Source organism: Amblyomma maculatum, chromosome 10 (genome assembly GCF_055883805.1).
Source record: "Amblyomma maculatum isolate TAMU_Amacu chromosome 10, ASM5588380v1, whole genome shotgun sequence".
Taxonomy (NCBI): domain Eukaryota; kingdom Metazoa; phylum Arthropoda; class Arachnida; order Ixodida; family Ixodidae; genus Amblyomma; species Amblyomma maculatum.
Window position 1 is genome coordinate 51,464,882 of NC_139353.1, and position 25,631 is coordinate 51,490,512.

The 25,631-nt window shown below is 44.7% G+C and overlaps 1 protein-coding gene across 1 annotated transcript; it reads left to right on the plus strand.

Moving 5' to 3' along the window:
- The first annotated feature begins 351 nt into the window (after positions 1 to 351).
- LOC146176378 (oxaloacetate tautomerase FAHD1, mitochondrial-like) lies at positions 352 to 18,500 on the plus strand. Its single transcript, XM_084582721.1, has 4 exons — positions 352 to 545; positions 3,340 to 3,436; positions 7,405 to 7,557; positions 14,664 to 18,500. Exons 1-4 carry the CDS (start codon positions 484 to 486, stop codon positions 15,009 to 15,011), a joined length of 660 nt encoding a protein of 219 aa, XP_084438847.1. The 5' UTR covers positions 352 to 483; the 3' UTR covers positions 15,012 to 18,500.
- Positions 18,501 to 25,631: the final 7,131 nt, after the last annotated feature.

The following is a 25,631-nucleotide window of genomic DNA, read 5'->3' on the forward strand; positions in this document are numbered from 1 at the left end:
TTTTTTTTTTTTCTTCTGAAGAGGAATTTACTGGTATTCTCGTGTAACTGACGGTGCGATAAGTAGGAACTGTAGTGGAAAAAGACGAGAGGTGTGAGTCGACAAACTGCGAAGCGAAAAATGAAAAATGCAACCGAAAAGTGCGCTGATGGCCCATCTACGAATGGAGCAGGCGATATCAATGGAATGTAGAGATTTTACTAGATGCTAACATAAGAAAGTTCTTTTGCGCACATAAATTGGCGTTCATGACACACAACCCATCACCTCCATCGACTTCAAGGTGACCGTGAAGCGTGCAATCGTGCGATTTATCACGTTCAAACCTCAAACCGCCCGTTTCAAGCCAAGCTAATCCACCCGTAGCGGCTCTTTAATTGCGGGCTTCTTGGGCCTCTCGAGCTTACTGTGTCTTGCCGGCGCTTGTTTTTCTCCGACGGAACTTAGGATATATCAGTGGCAAAAGCTACCCAAGAGGCAAGCATGAGGCTAAGCAGATTTGTGGAATTCGGCAGGAAGATTATCTGCGTCGGAAGGAACTACAGGTAAAACAAACGTTGTTTTTACTCGATTTGCTACCATCGTCAGAGCTGTGAGAGAGGGGAGGACCCTGAACTCCGCGATTAAAGTCCGACTAACTTTTTCCGAGATGCAGTCAGCGTCCCGGCCGCACTGAAAAATTGGCCCAGCCAGAAATGACTGGGCACGATTTCACTCTGCGCCAAGTATTTTCCCCTGATCAGATATATTTCGGGCGCTTTTCTTTCGCTAAAGTACCTCATAGTGCTGTCCAACATTGACAGCTGTTGTTCGCGTAACCAAGACACGTAGATGTGTAACGTCGACCGCTGGAATGTTGTTGGCCTTCGGGGCGAAGACTTTTGCTTTCTAGACGCAAGTAGTATGCTACCGTTGCTTTGCCGATCGGGCGGAACTGCCCTCTCGTAATTTAAGAGAAGACACGATGTCATCTCGGATGTAAAAAACAAAATATCGCAGCTTGAAGTTATTTTCTGCCGCGATTCACTTGAGCACTGTCATTATCTTGAAATGCTGTTGTCAGTTCAAAGTAAGCAGTGTTTCGAATGACGAGCGCCTGTTTCTCAGGATTACAATAATGCCACGTGTTGGACTATGTGAAATTGATTAACGAACTTTGATCACTGAAAGTAAGTAACATAGTTATGAAAAAACTCATCCACAAAGTAAAGGAGAACAATGTATAGACATTGACCACGACCATGCCAATATAATTACATGATTGTTTTTGCCTTTGTTTGTTGCTTTTTAATAATGAAGAAAAGTTTCATTTCACTTATGACACTTTGATTCATATGAAGTCAATTGTTATGTATTTTCCGTTGTATCATTGCTTGCCTTCTAAGTGAGGCTGAGCTCTAGTGAAGTCGCTTGCTTAGATCTAAAGCAGCTTTCACCTGCAGTCTCCACCATCATGGATGAAAATACAGAAATTATTATTTATATTACTTAACCTGAAGCCTATGTGTGCTTCATAGACTGTGTCGAACTCAGCTAAGTATCTTGTTTCATGTAATCCAAGAGGTTAGAAATAAAAAATATACCTGCTGGTCAGTACCGATGCCCCTGTCACACTAGCAAATTTAATGGCATTAGATACCATTAATCTGCTGCTACATGGGAACATTTAATGTCATTAGGTTCCAGTCACATTCGCCATCGAATGAGTTCAGGAAACTTATTTGCATTCGCTCTTGAACCGAATGTGTACTCTGGAAACAGATGGAAACCAGATACACAACAAAAGCCAGTTGTGTTTTATGATTTCATGCCATTATATTTGCTTTGCAACACACATAGTTCACATCTTGAAATTTGGAATTTATACACATTAAAGTATTTGCTGCGTGTCACTAGCCTTTTTCTTTTCGTCTAACCTTATCTGTTTATTTATTTTATTTATTTAGCCAAAATGTCAGCTAGCATTACAGTAGAGTAGGGTTTACAAACGGTGAAAGTGTGACACGAGCAGTGTTGGCCACGGAACCTTTGGCAGCCTTTGTAGACTGATGCTTTAAAACTTGGTAGCTTGAAATCAGCTTGAAGTCAGTTTGAAATGCAACAAAGTTGCTTCTTTAGATGAGCTGTCGCATATATCTTTTGCAAGTATATGTGTAGAAGAGAAATTTGTACAACAGCCGAATTGAGGTCTATCATTTGTGGAAAGGTTTTGACAATATTACGATCTAGCAATCTGCTTGCACTGTATCATTATCAGTCAGATGACAATAATTCCCAGAAATTAGATCAGCAGAACCATAGCAGCTTTTACTGGTTACTGGCACTGTTGTAAATTTACTGGATGTTTGGAAGTTCGGCCGGGCAAAAGCAAAGCAGTCTGTGTTACATTAAGTGTGACGTTGAATTTTTTTTCTTCCACTGGTGCTCGTAGGCCAATGTGCATGCCTTTTGATGGATTCCTTGCACCTAAAGCTTTCGATGTGTAGCCACTGAATATCACTAAGCATACACGTGAGAGTGGTGCATAAAGCTTACATTTATGATTTGTGAGAAAGGCAGGAGTTTTTTCTCTTTTTAATGTTTGCAAAGAAGAAATAAACATCTTAATCTGCAGCCAGTCTTCTGCACTTTTTTTCTTTGCCGAGTGGCGTCTGGTGTGGATTTTGATTGTTAGGCCTTACTGTCACATCTGGGCATCATTCACTTTCCAAGAGAAGTTTGGCTGAAGGGGCTGTGGCATTTCGTAGAGTTGGCTTCTCACATATGGCATGACAGCGTGTATACCCTTTGCCAAAAGTTTATAGCCCATGGAGTTTGCTTCTAACTCGCATGTGGGGCCCCCGCAGCATTCATGGAAGCCTTGCGTAATCCGGGGGCAGGACCAGAAATCTTTTACTTTGGGATATTTACAACACTGCGGATGCATTATGAGCCACATGGCATGGCTCTGAAGGAAACCCCTTGGGCTCCAAACTTAACAAAGGTGTACCACACGGTGCAAGTGTGGCAGTCGGCTGTTCTCTTATAGCACAGTTTCAGCCATTTCAAAGCTCACAGAGGTGTGGCACAGTGTAGTGCTTTTGGAGCTCTGTGAAGAGGAAATTTCAGCCTCATTCCTGATAGCCACATAGTTGCCAGGAATTGGCCAACAATGAAGGAATGATGCTCTACAGAGAGGAAAATTGTTGATAGGCACAATGAAAACAGAATGGATTAATTCAGTTACTTTTCAATCATGCTGAAGAGTATGAAGTATAAACCACATTTGAAAACTTATTTTACATTTGGCACTGCCAGGCTGAGTTGCCCTCTGACCAAAGTCCTTCTTGCTCCTTGCAGGGAACATGCCGAAGAGCTTGGCCATGCGATACCTAAGGAGCCCCTACTCTTCATGAAGCCTCCAACAGCCTACATCACCGAAGGACAGTCTATTATGGTGAGCACATTTGAAGCATACAACTCGAATGCTGGGATGTTCCGGAATCTGTGTGGGGCCGACTGTGCATCCGGTACTTGTAATTCACGGCAGCTGTTTTATTGTGTGACGACAGTTGAATGGTTTTTTTTCGCCCATCATGTGCCATTGCATTCAGAGGCTTCACAGACTCTATTCTGGCTGCCCAAGCTGTTTCTGTCGAGGAAACCATCCAGCTCATACTTGAAAACAAGCTCTTTTGGAATTTGCCCATTTGAAACAGGTGTGCTGTGATAGTAAGCAGTTCCGTAACTTGCCTTGTCATTGGTGTATGACTACCCTAATCTGTTGCCTTTGTTACTGCATTCTTTACCTTGGCTTTAGAGGCGGTCTTGTGAATAGCGCGCTTGGCTCTCAAGCATCGAGACGACAGTTTAATTCCTATCATGAGCGCGAAAATTCTTTACTGCTTATTCATGGAGCATCTGCCTCACATTCAAGAGATGCTGATTTCGATCCCAATGCCACTGAATACCCATCGGTTTTCTTATGCGTACAAGATGTCTCCCGGTTAAGTACTCAGAAGTACAATCACCGGCCTCAACAAGGCACACCAGGGAAGGGCACTAGGAGAGAGGACCGACATACTGTTCAGTCCAAACTGCATCGGTTAGCCTTGCAGAGGGGAGCGAAAGTAAAATGCCACAGTGCTGGAATTCGTTTGTAGTTACTACACTTCCCCTCACTGATACTCCCTGCAATGGAGTGGAAACTAGGAGCATGAAGTGATGGCTTGTGAGATGTGGGGGTTGGCTTACTACCCTGGCTAGCAGAAACACACACTATCCTGCGCTGCCGTGGTCCCTAGGCTTGCAGGGCTTTCAAGTCAGCTCTGCGAAAGCTGCATTTCCTCCCCTGTACTAGAACTGCGCGAGACTTTGAGCATGTAATGCATTGAATGGGAATACCGCAAGTTTACGAGAGAGCATAAGGGAGCTAATGCAGCAACAGTCGTGCCGGGCCCCTAGATGTTGTGATGACTACCGTATCTACACGATTGTAAGTCAACCCCCCAAATTGTATGTCCGGGAAAAAAAAAAAAAAAAAAAAAAAAAACATACTGCGGTGGATGCTCTCGACAACCAAAATTTATTGCCTGGCTGTACAACTGGTCTCCACTCCAAAACACTTATTTTGGCGATATACGCGACAAGCTTGGCCTCCAGCTCTGGATAGCATACCAGCTGTATTCTTTGGAAGTTTCTTCGCTTGGCATTACAGTTGAAAAATTTATTTAGAAACTTCAAACTTGCTGTCCACAGCACAGTTGTTTCTTCGGCATAAATGATAGCCGCCTTTGAACGCTGCATGGAACAAGCGCCGAATGCTCTTTGGACTAGAGAGCTCGTGACGAAGCGTGAATGCGCAATGAACGCGAACTCGGTGAATGATCGGTGTCGGCTCTTCCATAAACCATCGACACTCCCTGGAAGTGCTGCCATGTCACGTGACCTGACGCGACTGACATGCAAAAAGGGAGCACGCCGCGATTAGAACAGCGGCTCTTCTATAATCTATTGACACTCCCGCAGCTGCAGTTCGTGCTGCACAATAAAAGTTAAAGAAGAAAAATTCTTCCCAAGAAGCACACACAGTAACTGAACGTTGCACTTTAAAGCCCTAGAGCAAACAAATTCGTCATAGCCTCCTTGATATGGTTTTTGTCTTGCTCTTGTTAACAGTGCCATGCTTTGGTTTCGATTTTAAGTTGACCCCCCAACTTAGGATTTTCGAAATCTAAAAAGAGGGGTCTGCTTACAATCGTGTAAATACGGTAAGTAAGTGTGGGTGTCAAAACAAGTGCCTAGGGGCTGAAAACTGGGTATATTACATAGCGGGGTGTAGTCGCTTTTTGCACTGTTAGTGGGAATTAGATAACCTTTTGCCAAGTATTTCACAGTTTAGCACACTCAGAGTTATGATACCTCTGGTGTCAGTGGGTTAGGACACTTCGCTACTGATCCCGAGAACACAGGCTCAATCCCAGCCACGTTTCATTTAAGTCTAAATGCAAGGAGCACGTGTACTGTGCATTGTCAGTGCGTGTTACAGAACTCCACATGGACAAAATTACTGGAGCCCTTCACTGAAGCCTTTCTCCGAGACTATGTCATTTTGGGTTGTTAAAAATCATGAAAAAAAAAAAAGTTATGGTGTTAGCAGCAGTTTTTTATGGGCTCCACAAATTACCATAAACATTCCTTTGAGTATAATAGAATTCCAAATGCACCTAAAAGTCGTCCTGACCATAGATAAGCTAGAATATATCAGCATATGAATGATATTAGTTAGCAAACCTTGTTTTTCTTGCATAGCCATGAATAATTAGAAAACACAACTATTTCAGTTTGATTACTGGAGCGAGCACCCAGGCAAACATTACCTAGCTTCTCCTGTCTGTTGTGCTTTTATTGCGACCCTGAATAAATGATGAAAACTCATTGTATATAGAATAGTTTTATACAATTTTGCAAACTACTACAGCTGGCTGAAAACGAACATTTTTCCACAATGCACAGCTATGAAAAGAAACCGAGATATTGCATTAAAATAGTTTTTTACTCATTGGCAGCACAATTTGCTGTACCTGTAAGCCCTACCAGGCGTTAAATAAGAAAGCAGGAATCATGCAATAATACCCTGTTTAGGATTATTTCATAAAAGTTGCTGCCAGCGAATTTGATTGATTCCCAGCATGGAAAGTGGAGTTAGGTACTGAATGCTGCCAAAGCAATGTAATCCTTACTGGAGGAGTATTGTCCACAGTCAATTAACAACCATGCTGCTCCCAAAATGTAACAGCAACGCTAGTAGGATCATCCTGTCCACGCCTCCTTGCAACATCTGAAGGCAATGTACAGGTTATGGAATGTCCAAAATGCAGCGTTTGTGAAGACAGACCACAGCAATTTTGCTGGACTTCAAGCCTGTGATGGACTTCAGCTATGTTGCTAGACAGCGTGCAAGCTTCATTGTATGCATCTCAGTTGCTTGGGCTGGCTTTGAGCCCAACACGTGCAAAATATTTCTGTTTTAAAATGTCACGATATTTCGTTCCCAGTTTAGATCATCAAGAAATTCGTAATTTCAGAATGTTCTGCACGTTCTCTAACCCCAGTTCTTTTGCTGTTCATACTATTCGCGGATAGTTCCGGTACTGAAGGTAGCAAATACTGTTCAAATTTCTAAATATTTGAATACCTCTGTTCAGGCCTATTTACATAACTTCATATAACAGCGAACAACCAGCGAACAGTGATCCCAAATCTTGAATGTTTATTTATTTATTTATTTGAATGTTATTTTGAGTATTAGTGTGGATACTCAAGGACATGGCTGAAATTAAACAATTTATCCCCAGAGAAGGTGGGCAGTTCTGCTGGTTAATTCTTTGCATGCTCCTAATAAAAAAAAAAAAATAAACTGGAAACTTGAAAATTTTGCGAACTAATTAATTGGTGACAAAATGAAATATACATAGTTTTGGCGTTGGTAAATGAAAATGGGTGCCGACGACGGTAGCGAACAGCTTCTGGTATTGGAGGCATGGTGTTTGACAGGGCGCTGCTAGTACAAGCACAGAAAATTTGCGTTTGTTGCGGCATCCCGCGTAGTGTTTTAAGAAAATGCCGGGGCAGGCAATACCTTGGATTTCAGTGCCCCCACTGCATGCGCGCACAAGTGCCCACTTGTCGTTTCAGCCTAAAAATGACACCGCCTCACAAATCCTTCCAACAAGAAGCGATTCAAGTCTGAGCTGCAGTGTTCTCAGGAACAAAAGGCATTGTCAAAATCGTGTATACTTTCACACACAACTTTTTTTTTTATTTCCCAGTTCCGATTCATGTGGAGATTCTCTTTCCAGAAGAATGCCTGTTCTGTGGTGTGAACCTTAGTTGAACAAACCTGACTCTGTTTCCACTTCTTAGATTCCCCGGGGGTGCGAAGAGCTGGACCATGAAGTGGAACTGGGCGTGGTTGTTGGCCGCAAAGGGTCGTCTATCCGTGCCGAGGAGGCTTTGGACTATGTGGCGGGATACGTGATTGCTTTGGACATGACTGACAGGCAACTGCAGCGACAGGTGAGAGGCATCCCTAGGCATTTACGAAAGGGTTTCTCGTGTTTCGTGCTGCATTCTGTAAGAACTGCAGTTATGTGCACAGTGTGTGAGAGCATTTGGTGCCTCGTCAAAGCCAGCGATAACTAGTATCTCATGACTAGCAGAGGCAGGCACAAATGCTTCTCTTGTGCAAAGGGCCGGATTATTTGCATTTTGGCTTCATGCAACTTTTGGCATTGCCCAGTAAATTTTGCATAATACCATCATATTGCAGTAGGCGCCTGGTCACCTTTCGTAACATAGCTATAACTTTCATGCTTTACTTGCTCACAACACTAAGAGTGCATACTTAGTGCACCTTTCAATACAAAGTCTACGGAAGGGTCCTGTGCGGTCTCAACAAGTACTGTATAAACGTGTGTAAGGGCCGCACTTTTTTTCCCAGATTCGAGGAACAATTTTCGGGATGCGGCCTATAGACAAGCATCAGCCCGTGACGTCAGTGGGCATGCGGCGGCGCTGGCGACAGCAGTGACTTTCGTGGTGTAGGCAAAAGTTCGGGTCATCTGCATTGGATGCGCGGCACTTCCTGTGTTTTCGGGCATAATTCCCAGTATTCCTGCAAGCTGTGGTGTGGTTGGTTGCGCCACGAGGAACAAAAAGGAAAATAGCACCTGTTTTCACATGTTTCTTGCGGTCGGACAAATATGAGAGTGATGGGCAGCAGCGTTGAACGCGACAAGTAGACCCTTCGGCGACGGATTACCTTCGCGGCTAACGTGCGTTGCACAATTTTGCGCTGAAACTTCATCGGTTCGTTTTCAACTCTTAATTGTCGTGACTGCTTTTCGGCTGCTCGATGAATAGCGCAATAGCAAATGCCTGCAGCTCGTGCACATTTTGTTGTTATAATATATCAAGTTAAGACGCCGCCCAACCTTTGAGTTCTATTCACTTGTGCCCATACATATATTCATGCAGAAAAGGACACAAAAGCTGCTGCAAAGGTAACTGCTGTTAGTTTGACCGGTCACTCCAGCACGATATTGCCGAAGCAGACCTGAACTTGTGAAGCAGCTTTTTTCTGATATCACTTTCGCGAGTTTCAACGAATGACTTTTCATCACTGGCCCTATAGAAAGCAAGTAAACATTGTTAGGATCCGGGCAAAGTCACGCAGCGTCATTTCTCACAACTTTCTTTTTTAAGGTCATTAAGATTTTGACAAACGATTAAATATCCACGTACAACGTAGCTCTGATCAAGCAGGATATACAGTCGAACCCAGATATATCAAACTCGAAGGGGATCGCGAAATAGTTCGATATATCGATAATTCGATATGCAGAAATCGGCTTGTGACAGCACCCACGATGCGAAAAAACGATACCGTATTTGTCGCGTAATCAACCCACTCGCATAATGAACCCACCCTCCACTTTTGCAACCGGGAATTTGAAAAAAAAAAAATGTGTTAAGGCCAGCTCGCTCACATGCAAGTGACTGAGCGATCTCAGCGACGAGCAGCAGTAAAAGAGCGAAAATTTTCAAACTTGTAGGAACTGCGTCCCTCTCGCCGCTCGAGCCACCGCGGCAGCTCAAAACAAGGTTTCTGTGTGGCGGCAGAAATTGCGAGCATTTTCGCTTGCATGTCGACGGCACGCGTCAGTCCGTTTCGGTCGTCTCATCCACAGCTCATTGGCAGCGTGCCAAGATGCTGCGCAGCGATAACGCCAGGGCGCGATCTTTTGATAACTCCTGCAGTGGCGGGGAGCGAACTTGGCAGAGTGCCCGTGATGGCTTGGTTGCACAAGCCTGGTTCGATTTATCACGCCGCGCTTGGGGCGGGCGTCATGATCACAGCAGCTGACTGCGTGGTTTCACTGATTCATACATGCAAGGATAAACGATAAAAAAAAAATAAAAATAAAATAAACATCCCCGCAAAAAAAAAAAAAGAAATCCTGCCTCTTCTTGTCGTCCGCAGCCGCCATATCTTACGCTACGCCGCGCGTACAGCACAACGATAAGAAAGAATGACTCTCGCAAAAAACAATTAAAAAAAAAAACGGAGAGAGCGGCCGCTTCTTAACATCCGCAGGCACCATAGCCACGTCAGCCGCCGTCAGCCGCCGCGCCGCCGCACGCAGAGAGTTCGCAACACACGCTGGAGAAAGCGTCCGACGTCTGTTGGCGCATGCGTTGCGCGTGCTGAAGGAAAGATATAGCTAGGCAAAAGAATGGGCACACCCACGCACATGACTTGCAAACGTCATGTGTTGGCGCGCGGGAAACGACAACTGCGGATGCGCACGCCTTTGGGGAATGGGCGCGGCGCTGCCCAGACCAGCCGTCACCGAACTGTCCCCTCTCATTCCTTCCGCGCTTCGCTTGAAAACGTCACACGGCAAACGGCCAAAGGTGATGCGATCGTCTTTGGGGAAGGCACACTTTCCAGTGCGTGGTGCGGAGTTCGATATATCGAACGACCGGTGAAATTGAGTTCGATATATGACGCGGCTTTCCTATACGTTTACATGGGATTTTCAAGGGGATATTTCGTGAGTTCGATATAACCAAAATTCGATATAACCGGGTTCGACTGTATTTAATTTAATGTCCTTAAATGTAATCTGCTATGAGGGGTGCAAAATAAGCAGATAAGATGATGCACTTTTGAATAAACAGTTTCAGCGTATATTAAAAAAAAAGCTTAACAGACGTGCAAATTTCGCTGCTAGTGATCGTGGAGAATGTTGCATTTCCATTCGTTCACCTCTCCTAAAGACCCCCCCCCCCCCCCCCCCCCAAAAAAAAAAAAAGAACATTCTTACGGGCCTTCATGTATCTATTAACCTGTGAATGATCTTGGCTACGTCTGTACGATGAAACAGGCCTGAAACATCTTTTTATCGAGCAGGATAAAACATTGGCAGCGCGCACTATAGGCGAATATGTTACAAAGAACTAAAAGATGGAGTTCTTATTCAGTGAAATTTTGACTTAAGTTGCCGGTACACTGAGCTAGAAATATGATTTCTAGTTCACTATAGTTGTCAATAATATATTGTTCTTTAGAGCGCAGGTGCTTGGAGAATCAGAAAGCCAATTAAGCGTTGTCATATGAAAGACACACTTCCAGTCATTCGTCGTCCTTGCATGTGTTAGCAGCAGGCACGGGAGTTGAACAATGTCGGCTGTTAGTTTTTCATATAAATTGCGCTTTCTAGTTTGCATTTAACTCAGTCACTACAGTTGCCCACCGTAGCCGCGCGCTGCTGAGGCCACGGGAGAAGGAAGCCAATTCAGCGCTCTTCGCCAGGTAATTCCTGAAGTAATCGGCTGATAAAGCGCTGAACTACTCTCCAGGCATAAACAAAACTATTTCTATGCACAAACGAAGCTTACTCCTCAGAATATTCGCACGCGCAAACTGGTTTCGAAGGCAGCATTGCTTGGCGCTGTGTAGGCACGCTGCATTTTTGCCTACAGCCCATGTCACTGCCGATCGCAGCGCCACCTTTGTTTACAAACATGACGCTTGTCTATACACACGACATACAAGAAAAACTTTTTCTTTTAAAGTAAAAATAGACCAATCAGTGATTGTGCGGCATTTATTTACTATTCAAATGTCACTCACTCCGAGCTGGTGCTGTGCTCTGGTGCACGTTCACTCCAAAAGTTGTCGTCTTCAGTCCCAAATCTGTGGAAATCTTCAGTTGAAATCCCAGTTACCTTGAAACTACAGGACACAATATCCGCAGACACAGAGTTCAACACGGACAAGATCCAGCCTAGCACAGTCGCGAGCAGTGCCCCCTTGAGCTGCTTGATCGGCGTCTTATTGAAGTTGTCGTTTGCCATCCATTTCGAGTACTGCCTTCAGAATTTGACCTTAAAAGGCCAATTAATGCTGATATTCAGGGGTGCAGCATGCCGGTGAGGCCGCCCGGAATAACAGCCACGTCTGTGGGGACACTGCGCAAATTTCTTCAACCCTATCCATCAAGTGACCGCGGAAGCTTTCAAGACGAGCAGAGATTGTTTGGCCAACATTGCGCTGGAGCGATTCTGCCAAACGCTTTTTATCCGGTTGAGCACAAGCTCGCAAGCTCATCACCCATCCAGCCCTTTTCTTGGGCTCGAACTACAACTCCCTTCGAGAAAGGGTCGTTAGGAATCCTTTTCCTTTTCAAGGTAACATAGGGGGGCAATTTTTGCCGATCTGTTTCGATGCACGTTTCGAAACATTCTTCTTTCTTTTATTACAACTGTCCAGTTCTCAGGGCAGTCGAACCACATGGAGGTCCGGTCGGCGTTCGCTATCTGAGACAATGTATAGTTGTGCTCATGGCACAGACCGATACATACTTTGAAAGCTGAGCACCTTGTTGGTGTAGTCAGGGGGCAGCTGCTGGCGCAGCGTGGTCCTTCGGCAAAAAGATAGGCCCTTCTTCTTTAGAAATCTTCGTTATCAGCCAACACTAGCTTTGAATTCCTCGCGCGGTACGCTTCCTGCACGCACTAAGGCTTGTGTCTTCACACGTAACATGTCCGGTGTCAACGCGTAGCCATTGTTCCGTACTTCCATTGCGTAGCAGAACAGCTCTTCTTCCAGCTCAGAATATTTACATGGCTTGCCTCAAAAAGCACGCCTTTTGTAGCTGATGTTCTTCAACGCATTTTTCTGATTGCACCGTCTTCGGACGCACTTCTCGTGCACGTCAAATTTTGTGCCTGCCGTGTAGCTACCAATATGCTTGCCCACTGTGCTAGAATGGCAAAACTCAACGGCAATGCACGAATAAAAAAGCAGAGAGCACACAAGAGCCGCAACTATGGCATGCCAACCACGCTACCAATATTCACGTACCTTTGACAGCAAAACAAAGCTGGGGCGGCCGGGGCTGGTGATACAAGCAGATATGGATTGTGAAAGCTCATGGTGATGATGTTGATGACCCGTCACTATGGGCGCCATTTGTAGGCAGCATCTGGAAGCTCCTGTGCACGTGCATTTTGAAGGCTATTCCCGTATGGGTCGTGAAAAGTTTGGGTGCGGCTCTTACATGATTTTTTTTTATATACAGTCGAACCCGGATATATCGAACTCGAAGGGGATCGCGAAATAGTTCGATATATCGATAATTCGATATACAGAAATCGGCTTGTGACGGTACTTACGATGCGAAAAAAAACGATACCGTATTTATCGCGTAATCAACCCACTCTCAGAATGAACCCACCCTCCACTTTTGCACCCGAGAATTTAAAACAAAAAAAAAGCGTTAAGGCCAGCTCGCTCACATGCAAGCGACTGAGCGATATTAGCGACGAGTGGCAGCGACAAAGGGAAAATTTTCAAACTTGTTGGAACTGCGTCCCTCTCGCCGCTCGAGCCACCGCGGCAGCTCAAAACAAGGTTCTCAGCGACGAGTGGCAGCGACAGAGCGAAAATTTTCAAACTTGTTGGAACTGCGTCCCTCTCGCCACTCGAGCCACCGCGGCAGCTCAAAACAAGGTTTCTGTGTCGCCGCGGCGGCAGAAATCGCGAGCATTTTCGCTTGCATGCCGATGGCACGCGTCAGTCCGTTTCGGTCGTCTCATCCACAGCTCATTGGCAGCGTGCCAAGATGCTGCGCAACGATAACGTCTGGGTGTGTTTATCTTTTGATAGCTCCTGTGGTGGCGGGGAGCGAACTTGGCAGAGTGCCCGTGATGGCTTGATTGCGCAAGCCTGGTTCGAATTATCACGCCGCGCTTGGGGCGGGCGTCATGATCGCAGCAGCTGACCGTGTGCTTTCGCTGATTCATACATGCAAGGATAAACGATAAAAAAAAATAATAATATAAACATTCCCGCAAAAAAAAAAAAAAGAAACCCTGCTGCTTCTTAACATCCGCAGCCGCCATATCTTGCGCTAGGCCGCGCGTGCAGCACAACGATAAGAAAGGATCTCTGTCGCAAAAAAAAAAAAAGAAAGAAAAAGAAAAGAACTGCCGCTTCTTAAAATCCGCAGGTGCCATAGGTATAGGTCCGCCGCCGCGCCGCACGCAGATGGTTCGCAACACACGCTGGAAAAACTGCCCGACGTCTGTCTGAAAACGGGCTGAACTGGCTTGGCGCATGCGTTGCGCGTGCTGAAGGAGAGAGATAGCTCAGCAAAAGAATGGGCACACCCACGCACATGGCTTGCAAACGTCATGTGTTGGCGCGCGGGAAACGACAACTGCAGATGCGCGCGCCTTTGGCGAATGGGCGCGGCGCTGCCCAGACCAGCCGTCACTGAACTGTCCCCTCTTATTCCTTCCGCGCGTGGCTTGAAAACGTCACGCGGCAAACGGCCAAGGGTAATGCGATCGTCTTTGGGGAAGGCACACTTCCAGTGCGTGGTGCGGAGTTCGATATATTGAACGACCAGTGAAATTGAGTTCGATATATGACGCGGCTTTCCTATACTTTTACATGGGATTTTCAATGGGATATTTCGTGAGTTCGATATAACCAAAATTCAATATATCCGGGTTCGATATAACCAGGCTCGACTGTATATATTTTGGAAATAGCGGGTTGTAGCCCTTACACGCGTTTATACAGTATCTGCAGTCACAGAATGTTTTCGAAGTCTAGAGCTGGTGAAAGTAAACAAAGGAGGTAATTTTTCTGATCACCAAGTGGTGCCTCTGCAAAACCAGCTGAGAGCTTGTTGGAACCATCTCGAGTGATGAGTCTCTGACTGCTGCACTGCTGCTTTGGTATGTGATGTTCCATGTTTGTCACCTTAGTTAAGCAGTTGCGGCTCGGAGCTTCCGTTGGTTGACCAATGCAATGCTCAAAATTTTTGCCTTTCATTTTCTGTTTCCCAAAGTTGTGGTCAGCCCACATGATGCATAAAGTAAGTAAATACGGCATGATATGCTCTGTCCCTGCGTAACGTTCTGGCGCAAAGGATGACTTTGTACTTCTACGTAACGTAAATAAAACCCTTGTTACATTTGAGCAAGTATGGTATACAAAAGAATACGCTTCACGAAGGCTATTATACTGACTGTTGGAGCACAGCAGTGCTAAGTGAAAGTCCGCCTGCCAACGTGCCAACCGAAACACTTTTTGGATCCCACAGTGTCAGGCCCAGGGTCTCCCATGGGAGCGTGCCAAGGGCTTTGACACCTCCTGCCCCGTCGGCCAGTTCCTGCCCAAGGAATCAGTCGGGGATCCGCATAGTCTGACCCTCTGGTGCAAGGTGAACGGTCAGCAGCGACAGCAAGGGAGCACCTCCAACATGCTGTTCACCATCCAGCAGCTGCTGGAGGCTGCTAGTGCGCGGTTCACCTTGGAGCCGGGCGATCTGCTGCTGACAGGCACGCCCAGTGGAGTAGGTCCGGTTCACGCCGGCGACGTCGTCGAGGCCGGCATTGAGGGCCACAGCCAGGTCCGTTTTCCAGTGGAACAGCAGAAGCCCAAGCAGTAACGGCCTCACGCTGGGAATCTTGCGTCACAGCAGATCCAATGGACTAGTTCTTTGTCTTTTCTGAAACCATTTGTCATAGCTAGGGAAACGAGTTCTTAAAGCAGATCCACGTTACAGACCAAAGCAAAGTTCTGGGCCGTGGATTGCGCATTGTGCCATGCGGGTTCAAGGAAGTTCATCACTGGCATTCTCGAAGTGTATGACTGACGGTGCAGTTTCTTTTGAGAGAGTTGTGTGTTGTGCAGTGGTCTGCCGCCCAGAGCTAGGATTTGGTGTCAGGCAGCTCAGCTATGAATGGCAGTGAATGGTCAGTGTAGCGCAGCTTTAGGGGCTAAAGGCCCGTGTACCATATATATATATTTCCTATGCTCATGCACCTGTCAGGCATGCTGTTTTGTGCTGGCCAACACATGGAGAGTTATGCTATGAGCACTGGTCAGGCAAGAGAGAGGTGGAGAAGTGTTGTCACCTTGGCCGTCTTCCCTAAACCTTGAATCCCGGGTTACTAAGTGGTCTTATGCTTCTACGAGGCCATTATCCACCTGCATTGTAGCCGCGCTGACCGTGCTTGCTTCTGTGTGGTAAACTTCTCGGGAAAGTTGCATTTGGGATGATAGTTGGGGGGAATCCGTCACGCCGACCGTGCTTGCTTCTGTGTGGTAAACTCTTCAGGAAAGTTGCATTTGGGATGATAGTTGGGGGGAATCCGATGAGCTTCATATTGTATGACGAGAAGACTGTCCTCCACTTATCCCTTTTTCTCATCATAGGCGGTGTCTATTTTCGTGTTTTGCTTTTCACTAGATGGCCTATTTCACCTTTGTGCACGCACACTGTCAGTGTCTTTGCACTGCACGCGGGAGTTATGTCAGGTTCCCGCTGATTGCAAGTGCTGCTCCCGTGATCCAGAAACAGAAAAAGTAAGATGTGTATTCTGACATGGTGCAGTCTTCGCAGAACTGCACAGGAAATTGTGAAAAAATGTTGAAAGCTTCTCTTGTCAGAATAATTGCGTTAGCCACCAACGGGCGGCACTTCAGCAATGTCAGTAATTTGTACAGTAGTGCTACAATGCCACCTGCCATCGAGGAATTGGGCCATGTTATTATTTTCCTTTTTTGTTATAGAAATTATAGCTCATCTTTCTGCACATTGCTGTGAACACTGTATCATGCCACTGCCTAATGCTTTTCTACTGATTGAATATTTGCTTTTTTGTACCCCTTATTTCTTACTGCCTATTCAATGGCCGGCACAAACTAGTCTCTGGCATAGTACAAGCTATGGGTTTCCCCTCACACTAACTCAAGTTGTTAAGCTGTCAAGTAAAATGCTTTTTATGCGAGTCTCTAGAGGGCTTCATGGGTGTATGCTAGCAGAGCAGTTTTTCTGTGCGAGGCCAGACAAGATTGAAGCCTGACTGTCAACATCTTCCCTGGTCAAGACGTTTTCATTACAAAAACCAGCCTCACGTGGTGAACTCATGGTGGAGTGATGAGCTGGGGTAACCTTTCTGCTATCCCCTGTGGTTCATAGCACAGTTTTAAGGCTATGCTATGAGTAAGTCTCAAAGTTCCAGTGTGGTGCAGTTTGATTTGGAACACCTGTCTCGCAACAAAGCACGCACAGTGTGGTGTTGGGTGAGCAGGTGACTATTCTTGGCACACGTGCTCACTACCAGAGCTCTTCTTAAAATAATGCCATTGTTATCTCCACACTTGAGTGTTTGATTAGAAGCCTGTATGAGGAGGAGTTTTTATTTTTTCTTCTTTTTTTCTTCTAGTAACGTGTGCCAAATGGCATGTTCAGTCCATGAACAGAGAAAGCACTTTCACTTCTACTTGCTCCTGTAATTGGTAGCAGCTTGCTGGAAATCTAGACTGAATGCTGGGTTTTTTGCCATGTATAATGAGATGTGAACCATTGCCTGAATGAGACTATGGCAGGCTGTCAGGCTTTGCTCTTAGAGCGCGGACAATTTTTGGAACACCATTTGGGGTTTGCTTGGCCGTACAGGTGCGAACAATCTCGGTGGTTCATACTCTAGCAGATGCATCTTGTACTTGCTCAAAAGCCTTCTATGCTCAGGTAATGACCGCTCACTGAACTAGGCGAGGATCACGTGGATAAGCTGGTATATCTTCTATGATCGGCGTGCTGCTTATCATTCTGTGGAGCAAAATGTCAAAGCGGTTAGTAGCTTAGTTCTGACGAACATAACTACAGCAGGAAAGTCACTGCTCTCAGCTATCTCATGTAGAGAGGCCCAACATTAGGTATTTCCAGTGGTTGTCTGCACTCTCAAAAAGGCACATGTTAAGGGAAGATGATGGTTTGATATGTGGTAGTACTCGCTGTGAGCGTCAACCTTTGTTTCAAAGATGAAGCAGATTGCAGTCTTCAGATGGTTGGTCTTGTCAAAAGTGTTCAGGATGGGCTATGTGGCCAGGGCAATACCCACGGCCAAGGTCAAGGCTAGCATAAGCCTACTGGTCTGGCTTACAACTTTTTGAGAGCAAGTTTGAAGCAAGTACCTGGAATTCAAGGCTTATGATGTTTGCTGTAGTCACTGTGAGCCCGCTATATTTGTCTCCACTGTCCTGGAAGTGTTTTGTTTGGCTTGGGAACCTTGCGAAAAAGATGTAGGTGTTCATAGTCTGAAAAGTTGTTCGGGTATTGGGTGATATCACTTCCAGCTAGTTTCCAGCAGGCAGTGGTGACATGGAAGTGGCGGAGTGCACTAGTGAGCCTATCCTTGCAGAGCAGCATTGGGGTTAGCCAAAGCCGTTTCAGACCAAGCGACCTGTTATATCATTTACAGTTGCGTTTATAAGCATGTTAGTCTGGAGTTTTTTTCCTAATTGCTGAATGTTTTCGAAGGTATGTGCTTAAATAAACTGCGTTATATCATTTAATAACAACAGCTAGAGTTGTTTTGCTTGCCAAAGCATATTTTAGTCTAAGTATGTATGCCTAATCAAACTTTCTTATCCATTCTCACTTGAGAGGTTCTTGTTCGACATAGGCATATTTGAATCAAACTGCTTTTTTCTTGAGAAGTTGCTTAAGAGTGTTAGTAGAGTAAGAGAGCCCTACAGTGGCCGCTGGCTTCATCTTACAGCTAGCATATTGCCTACACAGGTTCCAAACTGCAGTATACAGAAAATGCCACATGATATGCGTTTGTGAATTGTTTGAAATCGCGTCCATCTGTTGCTCGTGCATCAGAATCGCTGGCTGTCACTTTCGGAGCATCTGCAGATAAAAATGTTGCTAAGCTTGTCAACACTAACGCAGCGTTTCGCTGTTCACTGGCATTTCCCAGTTGCCCTAAATGTCTGCTGCAGGCTGTTCATGTTTGCATTGCTAAATGGATAGTTTTTGTTTCACTGTTCTGCCATTTATCCTGGTCTGTAGATGATAGACACATTTCCCTGTTCCTAGTTGAAGGCACTTTTCTACCACTGAACAAATAAAAATTTGTTGATAGCTTTTGTGATGTTGAATTCATTGGCATAGTTTTGGGCTGCTGGTCATAGAAGAACCCCATTATAGTAAAGTTACTCGAACTGGAAAAAAATACTATATCAGTTGTTGATGACATGGCCCTGATGCTGTCTGGAAATTAAATGGCTACTTACTAAACACGTCTTGTTGGTTTATAAAAGAAACACTCTAAAATACTTTTCGTCCCGCTGTTATAGTCTTTGTGCAATTTCGTTTTTAGTTATTTGATTCTTTTGTTTTGATCTCGTGACCTTTCAGCCTGAATGCAATATGGCTACAAATACAACTGGGTGTGATTTTATGTGAAAACCAAAGACGTGCATGACCACAGCATTTTCTTTCTCTGTTTCTGTCGTTTGAGAGGCAATGGATGAGAAATGTGCGCTACAGTCAAACGCAGTAAAACCATGCATGCCACACACCTGCTGCCCCATCATTGCGCTGCACAATACTGCGAATGTTCAGCCATTTTTTCCTGTCCCTACTTCTCCCATCACTTTTACTTTCCGAGCAAACCGCACCACCTTTCCACTTTCATAGCTGGCTTTAGTTTCCTTCTTTTCTATGCGCCACATGTTTTCCCTCATTGCTGCAATGCTTATGTAAAGTTGGCTTCTCCTCAGGGTTGGTAAGACTAGTGGCAAAGCCATTAAAAAAAAAACTTTTTTTTTTTTAACTATATTTTGCGTGATTCTGGGTAGTAAGCGTGTGGCGATGTCATATTGTGCGAAGTATGTCCCCGCAGCCACATGCACTTTACTATAACCGATTTTTACCAGAGCTGTCTTTACTTTAAAGGGGAGAAATGTAGTCTATGTTATGGAAGATGGCCTGGACTTTGTTTTCACTTTATAATGAAGACATCAGCCTAAAAATTTGGGCTGAAGAATTTATATTTTTGCACAGGAAATGATCTATTGATTCTGTGAGCACATCTGTCACCTTAGTAAGTGTGCTAATTTTTTTTTTTTTTTGCATTCTTGGCTCAAAACTAAGTTACGGAGCTTCTTAGACTGTAGTGGTCATAAGAACCTGACTAAGCACGTGCTAGGTGTTGTCATAGCATAAAATTTCTAAATTGCATTATAACTATAGCCTGTTCTGTTCTGGATTACGCGATTCTTCCGGTGATGATGCTTTTTTTTTAAAGCACTTGCCGGTGCGAAGAACTGCGAAAAATGATATGGGCAACATGCACTGATGCCTTGAATTGTTTCATCGAAACAGCCCTTTTTTGGCTGGAATTGAACCCCGCTCCTGTTTAAAATTTATGTGGCAGATTCCCCTGATGCACCTGGTATGTACGGCAAGACTATTTCACCATAGCAGTTAGAAACTCCGCTTCCATTTCTACTGTTCCTTTTCCTTACATCTCTCTTCCCCTTTCTTTTGTTACATACTCTGCTCAGTGAGAGGGGAGAAAGTAAAGTTTGGGCGTTTCATAAAATACCATTCTGTTGCTTCAGGCATTATAAGAAATAAACACGGTGAACAAGCAGACTAGGACAAATAATAGGACTGATATAGAAGTGCGACACTGTTCCTTTTTTACTCCATGTGTGCAAAATGAGAACACTACACACTTTTTGTAACTTTACTTCGCTGTTGCTACCCACATAATTGTATACATGTGCCACCATCTATACAGGTGCATTCCCATTAAATGCAAGCAGCGATTTTTAGCCGGCCTAATTTTTCCGAGCCATGCTTGGTCATTGCGATAGTTAAAGGTCACTACATTCATGTCCTTCATTATATTTGAGGCTTTTATTACATCAGGTTTGCATATTGCCTTATCTTTCGTTATATGCGGCGTGCACACATACAACTCGCAGGCTTTAGACACTAACAGTTCTCGCCTTCATGGCACTCCTGATGTTTTCTCTTTAAAACGCATATTGATCTTATGATACAGCGTGAAAAATCTGTTAGCACTTTTAGTTGTATTACATTCCCCTTTTACGCTGATTGAGCAACTAGCTCCGATGTAAAGGGACAGAACGCTGCCATTTAAGTCTCAAATTTTTTTTCGGCACAATGGAAAGGTGTCTAAAATGTTCGATTTCGTAGCGGCTTTGGTAGAAACACTGTAGAAAAATTTGAGCATTTTTCGTCAGTTCATGTTCCCGTTTTTATTTAGTCTGATGCTGAAAACCATGAGCAGCAACTGCGGTGACGACTGGTGAGTGTCAAAAAAGGCGTACCGAAAGCAAATATAAATTTCTCTCCCCAGACAAATAATTACATTTTTTGTGCTGAGTAGCGTCCTTTTCTGTTTCCACACTCAAGCCTATTACGGCACAATAACATGCACCTCGTCAGCAAAAGTTTTAGTAGGCACTATCATCGCTTCATTCATGGAATTCTAAACACTGTGGCGCCATCTAGTGGCAAAAGCTGGAAGCATGCCTCTCGCGGTGCAAAAGGAGGAGCAGTTTTTATTTAAGAACGCACTGGAGAGACCGCAAAATATTATAAGTTATGACAAGCACTCCTAGAAAAATTAAGTGTGCACTTACGAAAATCAGCAATATTTTGCAGAGATGTCTCATGGGCTACTACAGTGAAAGTAATAGGATTTCTCTGCTAGATAGCGCCTCAGTTGTTGTTATGCAATTCTCAATGGCAAATTGAAATTGCAAAGCCTCTTTTCTTTGATATTGCTGTGCCTGATCTCTGTTGGAATACAGACTGTTCGTGCGCATTTCATAGTTTTAGTAAATAGCCTTTCGCACACCCTTTAACTTTGGTGAATAGTCTAAGCAGTTGCCGCGAGACATCCTCAGCAGCACATGTGGCCCACTAAAAGCTAGGTCGCTTTAAGCGCATGAACTAAAACGAGATTATTGGTGCCCGTCAGGCTCGCAGCCAGTCGACTGCACCATAGCCAGATGCAGTGAGGTTACAATTTCAGTTCACTCCAGTGAGGTGTCGTGTGGCACACCACTTTGTTTCCCAGGTCGCGACTGCGTACTGGCAGCACCTCTTGATGGCAGTCAGCGCACTACCGTGTGGTATTTTGCTGTGTGCTGGCAGTCGTTTGAGGAAAGAGCAAACCGAGTGCCTTGAAAATTCCGGAACATTTCAGTGCCAATTTGCAGTAACTAGGAATTTGTAACTTCTGCACATATTGGAGATTCAAAAGCCCCACTTCAACTGCTCAGACTACTCGCAAAAAGTTCGAACAGTGAAAGTGCGAAGCAAATAGAATCCAAATGCAAACACTATTCGAAGACTACTGTAAATTTCGAAGATCATTTTACCTACCAATAGGTATTTGGAAGAGTAAAGGATCGAATCCTCAATCTTCTGCATGCGAGGCTGCATGCTCAAGCCATTATACTTCACCTCAGTCGATTCTTTTGGCTTATTTCTAAACAACAAAAGGAAAGATTTTGCTAGCCGCAGCACTAGCTATCACAGTCTGAAGCACCCGAGTTGCAGCCAAAGGAGACTAGAGAAGGGAATGAGAGAGAGGACAAAGGACCGGGTACAGTAGGGCTATGCTCAAACTGTACAAGATGGAGCACCAAGCACTCAGTTATCTGAGCAGCTTCATTTCTTAGTTCGTAGATAGAGAAGATAGAGGGGAGTAGCGAAGAGGATCCTGTGAACTGTTATTACAGCCACACTGCACATACTAGGCAACTATTAGCAAGTTTTTGTTATTTTAGTCAACATGCCTTAAACATCAATTCAACAACTAGCTCAAATAAATACCTTAGATTTTCTTCACATTTGTGAAGCAGCTAACTCGCAAAAATTATAATGGCACAATTTTTGTGTCAGAGTATTGAATGAACCAATTAACTTTAATCCTGTATCAAAAGTAATCTGCATAACGGGATAAATCTGTGTGCAAGAGTTGAATGGCTCGACCAATACTTGAACAAAACCTGGCATCCAGCCTCAGAACAAAAAAATGTACGGCTATTTAATGAGAATTAGATGTGAATAAACAGCTCACGACAACTTAGTATGAGTAAATGAAGAAATTCATTTGTCCATGACAATGTTTATTAACAAGTACAAAGTGAAAAATTGTTCACCCTAAAAGTCTGTCACATCTTGCACCTCATCAGTGGTAACACAGCCCACACAAGTATTCAAACCTTCACAAAATGTGTCACCCCTGCCTGAATCCACATTGGTTTGGTTGGTTTATGGGGTCCCAAGGTGACTAAGACTATGGGAGATGCCATAGTGGAGGGCTCCGGAAATTTTGACCACATGGGGTTCTTAACGTGCACTGACATCACACAGCACACAGGTGCCTAGCTTTTCGCTTCCATAGAAAAGCAGCCACCAAGGCCGAGATTCGATCCCGCATCCTTGGGCACAGTAGTTGAGTGCCTTACCACTGCACCACCCTGGCAGGGCACATTAAAAACTGAATTAAAAACACAATCCACAGAGTGAAACTGGCAGACCCATGCAATGTTAAATGGATGCCTGCTGGTACTTCAACAAGTTACAATCCTGATGAATGTATGGCCGTTGGCAGCAGTTCTGCTACAGAATTCAAACCACAGGTTACAAGTATATTTCCAAAGCAAAAGTGGCACCACGATCATTTTGCATGCTTGTAGTTTTTCATATGTACGTCTAAGTCCTTCGATGAGAGGCCCAGTGGATGCAGTTATCACTGGTGCGTCTTTCAACAGTATGGCTGCAAAGATGTCTTCTCAGGAGGTACATTGTGTGCCCTGCTGTGGCTGCGAATGTGTGTCACCATGGAGGTCTTCCTTGTGAAGCTTTTACCACAGTGACTACACTGGTATGGCTTCTCGCCTGTGTGGGTACGTACATGTTCTGTTAGGAAGGACTTCCTTATGAAGATCCTGCTGCAATGAACACACTGGCATGGTCTCTCACCTGTGTGGGTGTGTATATGTTCTGCAGGTAGAACTTCGTTGAGAAGGGCTTGCTGCAGTGAGTGCACTGGTAGGGTTTCTTGCCTGTGTGTGTGTACACATGAAGCTTCAAGCTGTTACTCTTTGCAAAGCGCATGGGGCAAAGACTGCAGCTGTATGGCTTGTCTCCGGTGTGAATGCAGAGGTGTGCATACATGTTGCTCTTTGATGAGAACTGCTTGCCACAGTGCTTGCACACGAAGGGCCTCTCTCCTGTGTGGTGTGCACATGTTCTGTCAGGAAGGACTTCGTCTTGAAGCTCTTACTGCAGTGAGCACACTGGTATGGTCTCTCGCCTGTGTGGGTGCTCACAGAGCTCAATCGTGCAGAATAAATTTTATAAAACGCTATTATTGGAATTTGGTAAAAGGAGAGTTTGTAGACGTTGTTGTCAGTCGATATGGACATTGACCCCATAGGCTCATGCAGGGGTACAAGCAGGCTCAAGCATTTCAGAGCACCTCAGAAAGCAGTAATAAAGCAATTTTGGAGTAGCTATGGAACAATAAGATGAGTTTTGGAGCATGTTTCTAAGCTCAAACACTTTTAATACAGGCAACTTTCTATTCCAGACACAAACATCCAGTTTGATTCGATTTCATTCATTGCTGTATGCGTTGCTGACTCTCTGACATTAAACAACCTTTGTTTACAGTGAAAACTCATTCATTCGAACTATGCTCGGTCAGGACAAGCTCCACAAGTCTATAAAAACCACTGCCATACAAAACGGCAAACAAGAAAGAGGAGGTGATGTGGAGTAAATTACACACTGGGTTTTTTTCCCTACCCAGTATTCTACAGCAAATGGCATCCTGAAGTCTTCAGGTGAAAGTGCAAATTTCGCAATGAGGCAGCAACTTTGGTCCGCATGGTGTGAACATGTCCAACTGAGTACAACGGCTTGAGCACTCTAGAATCCTGGGAGGCTTTGCCCTGCAGCCCAGACCCTAATGTCCAGTAGGACATCGGAGCAACCCTTGCTGCTGCCCCAAGAGATTGCGGCCAACGCGGGAGATGAATTTCTCTCCTGGCGTTGACTGACTGGTGTCTCAATAATGCTGCTTCTCTCTCTCCACGTATCAGACCTTGTTGTAAGCTTTCTAAGCTTGGCCGATAGTGTGGCTTGTCTCATTTGTATGGCCTAATGTACTTTAGTATTCCAAGTTCAACACACCTCTTGCATTTTTATTCATGCTAAAATGTCTTTTTTTGAGGGCAAAAAACACATTGTAGGCGAAGTAAAGATTGATTATAAGCACTAGTGGTAATTTTAGCATGCAATATATGACAGTATATAGAATGCAAACATTATCCTCATTCATAAGAAAGGGGACTCTAAGGACCTTAAAAATTAGACCAATCAGCTTACTGTCTGTTACGTACAAGGTATTTACTAAGGTAATCACAACCTTAGTCTGCAATCAAGCAAAGGATCAAGCAGGTTTTCGGAAACGGTACTCTACTATCGATCATATCCATACCATCAATCAGGTGATAGAAAAATGCTCGGAATATAACAAGCCCTTATACAGTCGAACCCGGATATATCGAATTCGAAGGGGATCGCGAATTAGTTCGATATATCAATAATTCGATATACAGAAATCGGCTTGTGACTGCACTTACGATGCGAAAAAGCGATACCGTATTTGTCGCGTAACCAACCCACTCGCATAATGAACCCACCCTCCACTTTTGCACCCGAGAATTTGAAAAAAAAAATAAAAAATGCGTTAAGGCCAGCTCGCTCACATGCAAGCCATTGAGCGATCTCAGCGACGAGCGTCAGCGACAGAGTGAAAATTTTCTAACTTGTTGGAACTGCGTCCCTCGCCGCTCGAGCCACCGCGGCAGCTCAAAACAAGGTTTGTGTCGCCGCGGCAGAAATCGCGAGCGTTTTCGCTTCCATTTCGATGGCGCGCGTCACTCCGTTTCGGTCGTCTCATCCACAGCTCATTTCTTGGCTATGGTGGCTAGCCACCATATCTTGGCAGCGTGCCAAGATGCTGCGCAGCGATAACGTCGGGGCGCGTTTATCTTTTGATAGCTCCTGCGGTGGCGGGAAGCGAACTTGGCAAAGTGCCCGTGACGGCTTGATTGCACAAGCCTGGTTAGATTTAAGTCATGATCGCAGCAGCCGACAGTGTCTTCCGCAAAAAAAAAAAAAAAAAAAAAAAAAAAAGAAAGAAAGAAAGAA